The sequence below is a fragment of the Zonotrichia leucophrys genome, unplaced genomic scaffold (genome assembly GCF_028769735.1).
Source record: "Zonotrichia leucophrys gambelii isolate GWCS_2022_RI unplaced genomic scaffold, RI_Zleu_2.0 Scaffold_44_408678, whole genome shotgun sequence".
Taxonomy (NCBI): domain Eukaryota; kingdom Metazoa; phylum Chordata; class Aves; order Passeriformes; family Passerellidae; genus Zonotrichia; species Zonotrichia leucophrys.
In genome coordinates, this window is record NW_026992249.1 from 255,593 (window position 1) to 269,138 (window position 13,546).

Genomic DNA, 13,546 nt, shown 5'->3' on the forward strand with positions numbered 1-13,546 from the left:
GAAAAAAAAATGGTTCCGTCTATGGCCACACAAGAAAAGTCCAGCCAAAAGGCCACTCCGTCATCTCTCCCCCCACTCAAGAGTCTTCTGCACTTCCCTCGTGGCCCATCCCTTCTTATCTCATCTCTTATCTCTCTTCTCATTCAGCTCCAGGAGGATCAGCATTTGCAAGGTCTCAATCATGCAAGAAAAGGGTTAAAAATTTCAGTCTCTGCCTGTCCCAGAGCTCTGGAACTCCCACGCTGCCCTGCCAGGCACCTTCTTGCCGCATCCCCCCTTCTCCTCTTGGGCCGGCTGCTATCAAATTCAGACACCGGCTCTCCCTCTCTCTTCCCGGGGGGGGGGTGGGGGGGTGGCTGCCCAATGTCTCTTGGTGCTCCTCCACCCTTCCATCCTCAAGGGCCTCCTCACCCTCCATCTCTGTCTAGGCCCAGGCCTTCCACATGGCTGCCCCTCCCCCTGCCCAGCAGCAGCAGCTGGACGGGGGAGGGAGATCCGACCTCTTTCCCGACAAAGTCTGAAGAGAGCTTCCCAGGGCCGCAGCTCTGGTTTTTAACCCCTGTGTTTTCTCAGAGGCGGATCTAATTTTCAGTGGTCGTACCAAGTGCCAATCTTAAAATCTGAGCATCCATTGGTGGTTTGATGGTAGTGATCACAGCATCTCAGAAATCTCATTTCCGGCCCAACCACCACATAGTATAACAAGTCAAACCATCCACAGCAGAAAACTGCTGCTTCCACCATGCTATTACAATAGATACTTGCACAGGTAGCTGGGGAGGGGGAGCTGGTTGGTTGGCATTTGGGGGGAAAGGGGATGATTTTGGTTTGTAGGGAGGTTGATTGTTTCTTGTTTGGGATTTTTTAAATAGCTTTTCTTTTTAGAAAAATAGTAGTTAAACAACTACAACCTTGTAAGGTTAATTCATTTCTATTGACAGGAATACTTACAAACCAGAATAAGTGTTAAGCCAGTATAGGTTTGGTTTAACAAGGCAGAGATATGACTGTATAATGGTTATTTTTTAAATTAAATTTGCACAAAACCACCCTTAACTACTTTGGTGTAGCTGTGTATTTAGATTAAAGAATAACTGACCTATTCAAACATGCACAAAGAATCCCTTTAGAATGTGACATTTGAATGTAGCTCTTCCAGGAAATTATGCATTTTTAATTGCTAGCAGCCCAGTTTAAAGGACATCACAAATATGAGACAATATCATCTGCCATCCTACAGGCAGCTCTACTGAAAGCACGTATGTCCCTGTACATGGTCATCTGGGATTCTTCTATGAGACATTTGATTTAAGTAGGATGCAGAAGGTCTGACTGGGAGCAAATCACTTACTACTCAGAGGCAAAGTTCAAATGTTTCATGTGCTCTCCCCTAGCACTACACTGGGTCATGAAAAAATAAGTACCACCACAATTCCTCCCTTAATTTCCTTACCTTTCTGCTAATACAACATATTTTAATACCATCTTTCTGCAATACAACTCTGTCCTGAGCATAATGCTGCCAGCCTGCAACTTTGTGTACTGACCAAAAAAAAAGATTCAGCTCAAGCATATTTCCAATTTAAAAGGCTGTTTCTCTATCGCTCAGCTCTTTCCCCACCATACATGTTATTATATAACAATGTGTACGGTACTTTCTGTGGTGTTATGAGACTCCTGCATTATATGGCACAAGGAGGTCAGCTAATGGCACAAGCAGCAGCTCATGGTTTGCAATCTCTTAGTTAAATAGCAAATTCTTTGTAATGTCATAAGTTTCTTATGCTCACAATACCCAGGATAAGATGAACCATGGCCAAAACACTGATGAATCCTGAAAACGAAGCAAATTGAGGAGCCTGAGGATGCTTGTGATAATGCAAAAGCACGCTTGACAAAAGAGAGGAAATGTTCTCTTTAAGTGAGCCAGTATGCAAAATAGACATCTCCAGCCACCAGCTTGGCTACATTGAAGTTTACACTACACCCTGCAGCAAACTCACTGCCACAAGCTCCAAACACATAATCCAAAAGTCTGCTGGGATTACAGCATTTGTCCAAACACATACTTTGTGCAGCAGCAGCTGAAAAGCTTTATTACACAGATATATTTAATATTTCTTAGAAGTAATATCAACTCCTAACAAAGTTATTTATGCTCACTGTACACTACACTCACAAATCTTTCACTGAGGCTCTGGCATTTTCCCAGGACTGAATGAACAGTTGTGAACCATTCACAAGCAGCAGCCCCACAAGGGTATTTCCTCCATCTGCAGTGAAATGTCTGTGCTTTTAATCTCCTGTTTCTATGATAAAAATCATTCTCCAATCACCAGACATAGAATATATTTAACAACTGAGCTACCAAGTCCTATGGACAGTTGATAAGTGAGGACCACAAGAAAATCTACTCTGGCATACTCATAAAAACTCAACAGCAACAAATCAGAAATAACAAAACCTTATTAGTGTTTTGACATGATGTACTGAAGCTAAAGAAATAAAACAAGTTCTTGTGCTGCTTCCTGGTAAAGGAAACACTCCCACTATTTTTCTTAAGTGTTGCCATTGTTTCAAATAAAAATGAAAACCAACAATATTATATACAAAATGTTTGCCTTCAACCACTTTCCAGCCATTAGCATGTATTCTATTTCTTCCCTTCTGATAGTTTCTGTAGTTAAACTTAATTTTATTCAGCTAGAAGAATATAAACACAATTTTAAGAGGAAAATCCAGAGCCATCTACAGTACCTCAATATTTGTCTAGTCCTTCATTGTCCATACAACCTCAAATTTTCACTGCAAGGAGTTTCCTCTATTTAATAGCATACAAACAACATACTATACTTGTGGTAGCAGCTCTCTGGCCACAGAGAGCAATACACAACTTTCCCAGCCATTGTCCTAGGGAAGGCTATGAGAAGATCAAAGAAAAGAATGATAAACTATTCTTATCTTAACTTGCTGCACCTGTTGTTGTGAACATGTAGAATGTGTTATGGAGATTTGTTTACCAAAGGGTGGTATCTTAACTGGCCAATGGTGATGGTGTTTAGATTGAAGGACCAATTGGGTCCACCTGTATCGTGACCGTCTGTAAGGGCGATGGGTTTCTTAATTAGTATAGTATAATAAAGGGATAGATCAGCCTTCTGAGAATCATGGAGTCAATGCTAATTATTACCCAGCTGGGGGCCTGCGATAACAGATACTTGCTCAATACTCATTGCTAAAGATAATAACCAGTCCTGTCTAGTAATTAGATCACAGAAATCAAATTGTTCTCAGGTCAAACAACATGAAATTTCACTCACCTACACCTAACTTGTACTTGACTAGGGAATACCACATTTAAGCAAAAATATTCTTCAAAAAAATGCCTGGTCTTTACCTGCAGACAGCAAATACATCAGCTTCCTTAGTTGTTTCAATCATTAGTCATGCTGCTAGAATTGTTTATAATGCATTTAAATTCATGGATCTATTTTCTAGCCACAGGTTCACATTATGCCATTTTCTGCTACACTAAAACAAGAACCCATTATATGCTAATAAAGTCACCTTTTCAGATTCATTAAACTAAAAATCTCACTCTCAAACACCAATACTATCAGTAAATATTTTCAGCTATTTTCCACATGTTTTGTTTTGTAAAAGCAATGAATAATTGGACGCAGTATTTCGGAATCAAGTTCAGGAAAGTTCACATACTGAAATAAAAATCAAGAATAATTAAGAGACAGGGAGGAGTGCCTAAAGACAAAAAGACTACAATAGGGTATTTTTGCCACAGCAACACCTCTTTAGGAGATTATGCTGAGCTGTTCCTTTTTCATCATCTGCTACAATGCTGAAAATTTTTCAGTCGCTGCTTTCCAGACACCAGCCCTTTGTTCTGGAGGTGTACCTTTATTCCTATAAAACAAATGGCCACTTGGCTATATTAAAGTATTTTTCATTTGAGAACAGGTGAAGTCTAGCAGCGCTGCAGATTTCTGTATGACTGGCTTACTTTTAATGGCCATTCCAAAATCTTTTTTCATTTCTCACAAATTTTATTCAGCAGTGATCTTATTACTTCCAAATCATTGATAAAGACACTAGATGGCATCTGGCCTGGGACTGGATTACTTTATAGCCCTCCTAGAAATGCCCTCCTGCAAAAGATTTATTGGCTAAAATTTTCATGGCAAATTTCAATCCACCTAATGTGTTTCATGATAGCATGTAATTATATTTAGAACAAAAAATGTAGATCAAATCTCTTACAAGGACATACTCTATATTTGCAGTTAATTTGAAATTTACTTAAAGACCAATATCAGGTTTATTTGAAGTGGACCTATTTTCATACAACTACACTGAATGACACAAGGTGCATTCTTATGCTTCCTTTTTTTTTTTTTTTTTTAATCAAATGAATCCATTTTACTTTATTTTTCCCCTAGGGATGTTTTGGGCTAATTTGCCTGCAGCTCACTATTTCATTCACTCTTTCTGAACATCAACACATGAATAACTTTCTCCTAGGTTACAGGGATTTTTCCAGAACACCAAAATGAATAAAAATTAACAACAGGCTAGAAATTTCATTTGCTGTTCCTTTAAGATTGATGCACAAATTACTTGAGTTTGATAGTGTCCTGGGGTGACTTTACAATACTTGTATCTCAGATTGTCTGTTCTGTTTATGCTGGATATTAGGTTCTGCAACTTTAAGACTAGTTCCGAGAGCAAAGGGGTAGAGAAGAAGCGTGGAGATTGTTTGCAGAAACTGGACTTGCTCCCCTGCATTTTTTCTCCTTCTCACAGACTGTGTTGTCTGCAGCACGGAGAGGGAGAGAGCTCTCCTTTGCTTTTAGTTAGTTTTTTTGCTAGCTGAGGCAGAGAAGTTCCCCAGACTGTGGTTTTCCTTTTTCTTGGAACTGATCGGCCCTGCTCTTGACTGAAAACCCAGAAGAACATCAGGAGCTCACACCTGTGGCCCACCAAGGCCCAGGATGCTGCATTCCAGCACCAGAGAGACTGATAGACTGGGCGAACTGAGCTACACCTCACAAAAAGGACTTTCTGAATTTTTCATCTCTTCAGAAAAGCGAGAGGTTTTATTGTTTGATATTATTTTTTTAAGCTTGTAATTACTTAGCTTGTTAAATATACAGACTTTTTTCCACTTTTCTCCAAGGAAATCTTTTCCCAAACCAGTTGTGGGAGGGGCCACTTGAATCTGCTTTCTAGAGGGACCCCTTAAGAGGTTTTCTCCCAAATTTGCCCTAAACCAGGATAGATAGTTAATTACCTAACCGGCATTGCTCAACACCCCTCCTGTATAACAAATGCTGCATTGTACCAGCAAACAGGGGTAAAACCAAGGCTATAAATTTTCAGTATCCTTAGCCCTTCGTTTACTTCTAGCATATACTGCAGAAATAGAGGAAAGGTTTAAAGAAGCTGCCAGCTTTTGCTGACAGTAATCAATACATAAAACCTATGAATTTCAGAACTTCTTTTAATTTTCTTGAAAGACATGTCCCTCTCATTAGGTAAGGATGGAGCTTTCATATCTGTTGTATGAAACATTCACACATTTCTGGGAATAACACTGACACACCACCCTAGAGGAGGAGGCAAAAGGGATGACTTCCAAGACAATCTCTTCCGAAAATAAACTTGAAATAATGGATGTTCATATAAAGGATAAAAGACTTCTTAAAAGCTAAGTTTTCCTTTCCATGTTTCTTGCTATCTAGGTTGTTTTCTGAACTACTTAAACTTTAATATAATAGCTGAAAACTTAAAATCATAAATGTGAATTTCATGCATGATGATCACAAATGCCAAATATATTGCAGACATGAAGACATCTCCTGCCTGTTAAAGAATGAGAACCCAAATTCTTATAAGTACTTTACACAACACATCATGATGAAACAACAGGAATGAAGCAATTAAGTGCCAACTTCAGCATATTACTAGCTCATTTTTTAAGATTATGAACATGAAATGGACTAAGTGGAATAATTATGCAGATTTAAAATAAAAAGCATCAAATGAGGAGTCTAAAGTTGATAGTAAACTTCAGCACTTAATTATATAAAAGTCTTGTGATAATATGGTGTTATAGTTTTGTCATGGGAGGAATTTAAGAAAGTGATGTAAAAGCTTTTTGTGTAACTAACAGTCTATTGAACCAATGAAGAGCTGAACACACCTCTGTGAAAGACACATGTTAAAGATGAAAAAACCCAGGAACTTCCTCTTTCTTTCCCGGCGGGCAAGAAGGTAAAACACCCCGGGCCCACCAGGTCCCATCATGGCTGGGCCCCATCCCGGGCTGGGCCAGGCAGGCTCTACCACGAGGGGCTGGGCCCCTCTCCAGGGGCTCCGGGGGACTCCAAGCCCCGTTCTGACTGGGCTGGGCCCCAGCAGCTGCCAGGCAGGAAGGGGGAGGAGGCTGCAAAACCCTGGCTGGAGCAGGGCTGGCCACAGCTGTTAGATCTTACCATCAGATCCCCTCCCCCCAGTGCGGCTGAGACCAGAGGCAGCCCTACAACCACGCAGAGTGGCCCTGCGACTAGAATTAAATGCAAAGAAAACCAAAAACCAACCATAAAGCCAATCCTGACATAGCCCCAGCCGCAGCTCCCACCACAAGTTACCGGCAGGTCGAGTGATCATTTGAAGGGCCCAGGTGACATGCTAACTCTTTCAATACTTCAATCCTCCCTCGAGTGAGAGAAAGGAACAAGATGCAAGCATGTAAAAGAACAACATGAAAACATCACAGTCAGTGAAGAAGAAGTTAAGTCCCAGATGGGAGGGATGACGAGATGCCTTAATTTTAAAACTGAAATCCTCTTATAAGCTATGGAAAAAAGACTCTTTTCCCTATAACACATGAAACTATGGGGAGATGAAGGGTTCAAATTGATATCAAGCAAAAACCTCCATACTAAAATAAGCAGATATTAAAGTAACTATTATCCCATGAAAAGTTTGAACAGAAAAACAGAGTAGTCCTGTGACCCCAGGAGATCTCTGTTCCCAGGAATGAAGATGATTTTAGAAATAAATAATGAGAACTTTTACCTTTAACCAGCTCATCTTTAAACCAATACCCCATAAGTCAACATAGCCCATAAACAAGCTATGGGAAGGCTTGTGGAAAATGAGAAGGGGTTCACGATAGCAGATTTCCCCCAGGCAGCTACTCTTCGTGACCAAACTGTTTTTCCTCTTCTGCAGAAGTCTCCATAACATTAACAAGAGGAACTTCTCTCCCTAAGTGAACTGAAGAAAAACTATTTTAAAAGTAAACTAACTAGAAAATTTAAGTCTTGTTTCTTTATATTATCAGTGGAAAAGAAAAGGTTATAGAGGGAGGAGAAGTGTTAGGAAAAGTTTGTCTTCTTACAACTTTTTTTTTCTTTTAGTTACTGTTAATAAAATTTTCTTTATACTCTTTTAAAGTTTTAAGCCTGCTTTGCTTTTCTTCTAATCCTATCTCAAAACAAGAAGTGAGTACATTAGTAATTGACCAACACCAAAACAGACCACACTCTTTAGTACATTAGCCCAGGAAATTTTAAATTAGAGAAATCTTAAATTAACAAACCAAAAACACTACATATGGCTTTAAATCCTTAAATAATAGGGGGAGGTATGTGGTTAACACCCACCAGCATTGAGCAGTGCAGAATTATAATTCAGAAAAAATAATTTGGGATAAAACTTAACATTTTATTATCTATGTATTGTCCACCAAGAAAAAATAAATTAATATTTCTTGATTCAATTTTATTCTAAAAAAACCCATATATTTTAAACAGGATTTGCAGCAAAAAACACAATAAGAAATATCACTGCATGCATACAAAGTATTACTTCAAACATTTACTTTTTGAAGACAACACAAAAACTATGAAAAGGTTAAATAATCAATCAGTCTACCAAACAAGGCACACTTACATCTTCATTCCAGTCTTCTGCAGTCCATTCTTCTACTGAGTTTTTCCATGCTCCTATGGGAATTAGCGGAAGGAATAAAAACAGTTACAAGTTAAAAACACAATGTCATATTTCAACCATTCTGCTTTATAAGCAATCCTGTTTTCATTATTCGTGGAACACAAAGCAAGGAGATAGTGATTGGAAACATGGGAAGCTCTAGAAAACTGTTTTGCAGATTTACAGTTTTGGGAAGTGGGTTTGTTTATTTTCTCATTTAATTTCTGATTTCATGTATTTCTTAGCCACTATGGTACCAGACATAATTTGCATGAACGCATGTCTCTACCCAGTGATTAATTGCAAACATTGGAAGAACTTCCTCCTATGACAGTGAGAGGTTACTCAATCCTCCCATGAGATCTTCCGGTTTCATGCACAAATTCATAAAGAGCTTGAACAAAACATGACCACACCACCTCCTCTACCATTCATAATCCTACTGGCAACATACTCAAATTCAAGACATAATCTAGAGCTCTGGAGGCTCCTTTCCAATGTCTTAACTCTCTCCTAGGAGCAAAATAAGCCAAATATTTTCCCCCAAGAGAGCAACTTTCATTTAAAACACATAATTGATATAATGGCATCAGAAAAGTCAATAGCTTCCACTGTAGCTGCAAAATGCTTTGTCCCGTAATTTGTCGCAGAATTTTTTGGCAAACACTGGAGGACAGTACACAGCCCACAGCATCCAGCAATGGGAAAACTACAGGAAACAATCCTACAGATGCAAAAACCTGATCCATCATGGTAGTTGTTTTATTGTAGAAGGCAATCAGGCTGGTCAAGCATGACTTCCCTTTAGTGAATCCATGCTGACTGCTCCTGATCACCTTGTCCTCCCATCTCGGTTTAGAAAGACAGGTGCCTGCTAAGGAAGGCAGGAGCCTCCACTGAAATGTAAAATGTAAACCCCCTCCCCCCCCCCTCCAAATTGCTATAAATTTTAAATTAAGGGGCTCTCAGGCAAAAAAAAACCGGAGCAGGAAATAACAGTTCTTTACTAGGGAAGAAAATAAAATTATAAAATAAGCAATGCAGTAAACTAAAACAACACTGACAGAGTCAGAACAAAATTTGACACCCCATTGGTCAGGGTGTTGGTAGCAGTACAATTGGAAATGTGGCTGCAGTCCTCCTAGAGTGTCAGGTGTTGTTCCGCTGGAGCAGGGATCCTGTAGAAAAGGCTGTAGTCTTCCTCTGAAGATCCAGTGGAAGAAGAGACAGCTGTTCCTCGGAGGAAATCCAGTGGAGAAGCCGTGCTGCTGTTCCAGAATCTCAAGATTTTATCTGGGTAGCAATGCTTGGCTCTTCCCTCTGGGCGGAGCATCGCACAATGGGATGCTATAGTTCATATCAGTCATGCAGTGACTTTCAATAGCCTACTATCAGCAGATGTCTCTCGGAGAGAGGAGTTGTTGTGGAAGAGATAAGGAAAACTGCCCACTTAACAGAAGACAACTGCCATACAGAGGGCAAATAGAATGCAATTTCCTTGAAAATCCAGAAAATTATCCACCCCTTCTTCTATTTCCATCTGCATCACAATGAAACCTTACACACAGACCTCACCTAAGAATAGGTTTCCCTGTGGTACACAATGGGTTTCTCCATCTTTCTGTGTTACCCACCAAGTGTAACCAGGTCCTTGAGCAAAAACAATCACACAAATGGGTTTGTCTTTGCCTGAGGTGGGATTAATCCAAACAGTCTTTTCTAAAATATCTTTCATGTGTACAACAGGAACTTCAACTCCATCCACTGTGTGCAAGGGTTCAGACTGGGCAGGACCAGCTTGATTGATAGACCCTCAGGTGTTGACCATCCAGGTGGCTTTTGCTAAGTTCATTTCCCAATTGCTAAAGGTTCCCTCGCCAAGTGCCTTCAGGGTAGTCTTAAGTAGTCCATTGCACCATTCAACTTCCCTGGCAGCTGGTGCATGATAAGGGATATGATATATGCATTCAATACCATGTTCTATGGCCCAGGTGTTGATAAGGCTGTTCTTGAAATGGGTCCCGTTGTCTGAATCAATTCTCTCAGGGGTGCTATGTCTCCACAGGATTTGCTTTTCAAGGCCCCGGATGGTGTTCCGGGCAGTGGCATGAGGCACAGGGTAGGTCTCCAACCATCCTGTGGTGGCTTCCACCATGGTCAACACATAGAGCTTGCCTTAGCGTGTCTGGGGCAGTGTGATGTAGTCCATCTGCCAGGCCTCCCCATACTTATATTTGGACCACCGCCCACCATACCATAGAGGCTTCACTTGCTTGGCCTGTTTGATGGCAGCACACGTCTCACAGTCATGGGTAGCCTGAGAAATACTGTCCATGGTTAGATCCACTCCTCGATCTCGTGCCCACTTATAGGTGGCATCTCTACCCTGATGACCTGAGATATCATGAGCCCATCAAGCAAGGAACAACTCTCCCTTGTGTTGCCAATCTAAATCTATCTTTGACACCTCTATTTTTGCAGCCTGGTCTACCTGCTCGTTGTTTTGGTGCTCCTCATTAGCCTGACTCTTGGGGACATGGGCATCTACATGACAGATTTTCACAGGTAGCTTCTCTAACTGAGTGGCAATGTCTTTCCATTCATCAGCAGCCCTGATTGGCTTTCCTCTACTCTGCCAGTTGGCTTTTTTCCACCTTTCCAGCCAGCCCCACAGAGCACTGGCTACCATCCACAAATTAGTATAAAGGTAGAGCTTTGGCCACCTCTCTCTCTCAGCAATGTCTAGGGCCAGTTGAACAGCTTTGAGTTCAGCAAGTTGACTTGATCCACCTTCTCCTTCGGTAACTTGTGCAACCTGTTGTGTGGTGCTCCATACGGCTGCTTTCCACTTCCGGTTCATCCCTACAATGTGACAGGAATCGTCAGTGAAAAGATTGTAGTGTGTTTCCTCTGCTGGTAGATGGTTGTATGGTGGAGCTTCTTCAGCACGTGTCGCTTGCTCTTGTTCCTCTTCATCAGTGAGACCAAAGTTTTCACCTTCCAGCCAGTTTGTAATTATCTCCAAAATCCCCGGGCGATTCAGGTTTCCAATATGGGCACACTGTTTAATAAGAGCAACCCACTTGTTCCATGTAGCATCAGTGGCGAGGTGGGTAGTGGGAACCTTTCCTTTAAACAACCACCCCAGAACAGGTAGTTCGGGTGCCAGGAGGAATTGTGTATTTGTGCCAATGACCTCCAAGGCAGCTTGAGCTCCTTCATAGGCAGCCAAGATTTCCTTCTCGGTGAGAGTGTAGTTGGCTTCGGACCCTAGTGGTCGGCCTCGAGTCTCCCCAGGCGCCTTCTGCCAAAGGCTCCAGGACAAGCCATTGTTCCCGGCTGCAGAGTAGAGCACATTCTTCACTTCTGGGCCTGCCCTGACTGGGTCAAAGGCTACGGCATGAGTGATCTCCTGCTTAATCTGGGCAAAAGCTTGTTGCTGCTCAGGGCCCCAGTAGAACTTGTTCTTCTTGCAGGTGACCATGTAAAGAGGGCTGATGATCTGACTGTACTCAGGAATATGCATTCTCCAAAAACCAGTGGTGCCTAGGAATGCTTGTTTTTCCTTCTTGCTGGTTGGTGGAGACATCATGGACACATTCAATAGCCTATTATCAGCCGATGTCTCCCTGGAGGGAAGAATTGTTGTGGAAGAGATAAGGAAAACTGCCCACTTAACAGAAGACAACTGCCATACAACTGCCATACAGATAGCAAATCGAATACAATTTTCTTGACAATCCAGAACACCTCCATATGGGTAGAGATGGCCTCCAGAATGAGGGCTCCATCACCTTTCTAAGGATTGAGGTGAGGATGACTGGCTAGTAGTTTCCTGGGTCCTCCTTACTCTTTTTGAAGATCGGGGTGACATTTGCTTTCTTCCAGTCCTCAGGCACCTCTCCTGATCTCCACAACCTTTCAAAGATGATTGTGAATGGCTTTGCTATGGTGTCTGCCAGCTCCCTCAGCACTCCTGGATGCATCCTGTCAGGGCCCATGGACTTGAGGATGTCAAGTTTGCCTAAGTGTTTTCTGTCTCAATCGTCCTTGACCAAATGTGTAGCAGGCACAGGGACTGCAAGGCCTCCATGGCGGTCAGCAGCCTAAGATAGGAAATGCCTAGACATGATGACTGGACCAAAGAAACCCCTCTTCTGTCCTCAGACCCTTGCTTATCTGTCTGTAGGATTATAGGTCATATTCGCCTCGACCCTTACCATTGGACAATTTCCAAAACTCCTAAACCCTTTATAAAGACCCTCCTCTGCCCAGCTCAGCAGAAGAGCTGTCACTGAGACCCTTTGCAGAAGATACCAATAAAGACATCTCTGTGGAACCTCATACAGTGCTTCTCCTCTCTCTCCCTGCGTCTGCCAAAGGCACGTAGCAAGTAATGCGCTGAGAATCACTAAAGAGCGGATCTCACTTAAGAGCTGAGCTTGCTAAGATTGCCTGCAGCCCTGGAGCCTGCCTGAGGGGCCCGGACAGGTTGTGCTCAACTGGACTTCTCAGTCTGGGACACCACCCACGGCAGCCGTTTTCGGGAAGACCCTGAAACCCTGGATCTGCCTTATATTGGCACACCGAACAGAACAGAACTCTGGAGCGGCATTTCTTCTTGAAATTGTTATTGCCTTTATCGTAAGACCTCCTGAAGATAAATTTCTTTATAAAAGAATTTATCTGAAAGTGTAAAACGCCCCTACTGACACCCGGGGACGGATCCCGAGGGCCAGACAAGGCAGATCACCAACCCACGATTTTTTGACCCACATTTTGGTGAAGAAGTAAAGTTTTAAAAAACAGCCTTTATTCGCCCCATTTACCTTGGTCCTTTTGGGGGTTTTTTTTTCTTTTTTTTTCCCTTTTTTTTTTTGCTGGTGGGGGGAAATTGGAATAAGGGATCAAAACCCATAAATTAAAACAATCCCAGATGAAGAGATGTTATTTACAAATCCTAGAATCCCATTTCTAACAGCTTTTTTTTTTAAAGGGAATTCTCCAAAAAAAAATTTAAAAAAATTTATAAAAAGGATTATTTCCCCGTTTCCAAACAACACACAACATCACTCTAGATTCCCTTTTTGGGGCACAGGGGAACAAAAAATTATACCCTCCAAACTAATGAATATTTTTTTGTAATCAGTTTTACCTTTCTTTCATTTATAACCAAGCTGTAGAAAAAATGAATTAAAAAAGCTCAATTTCTATCAATTTCTCCTGGGGGGGGCATTCAGACCTTATCTCTTCCACCCAAGACTCTCCCTTAAATTAATCACGCTGAAAAATTTCCCTCTCAGCCCTTGAATCCAGTCCTCCACTTTCTCTGGGTTCTAATGCCACCTTGGGGGGTATTTCACCCTGACCTCGTTCCCCGGATGGGAAAACGGAAAATTTGCGCTGCTCCCCTCCACCCCCTCCGGCCTGTGGGTCCGTCCTCCCTTGGCTTCCCCCCGGACCAGAAGCACAAATTGCTCCACCAGTTGCCAAACCGACAGCATGCTGCTTGCACCCTCCTCTTTAACCCAAA

General features: G+C 41.8%; 1 protein-coding gene across 6 annotated transcripts in view; it reads right to left on the reverse strand.

The window, feature by feature from the left end:
* Positions 1-13,546, reverse strand: part of LOC135460424 (ubiquitin-associated protein 2-like) — a 211,888-nt gene that overhangs the window by 107,948 nt on the left and 90,394 nt on the right. For all 6 annotated transcript variants that reach the window (XM_064737240.1, XM_064737241.1, XM_064737239.1 and 3 more), the window contains one exon: positions 7,975-8,027. In XM_064737240.1, coding sequence (XP_064593310.1) covers positions 7,975-8,027 — 53 coding nt within the window. The remainder of the gene's footprint in view (positions 1-7,974; positions 8,028-13,546) is intronic.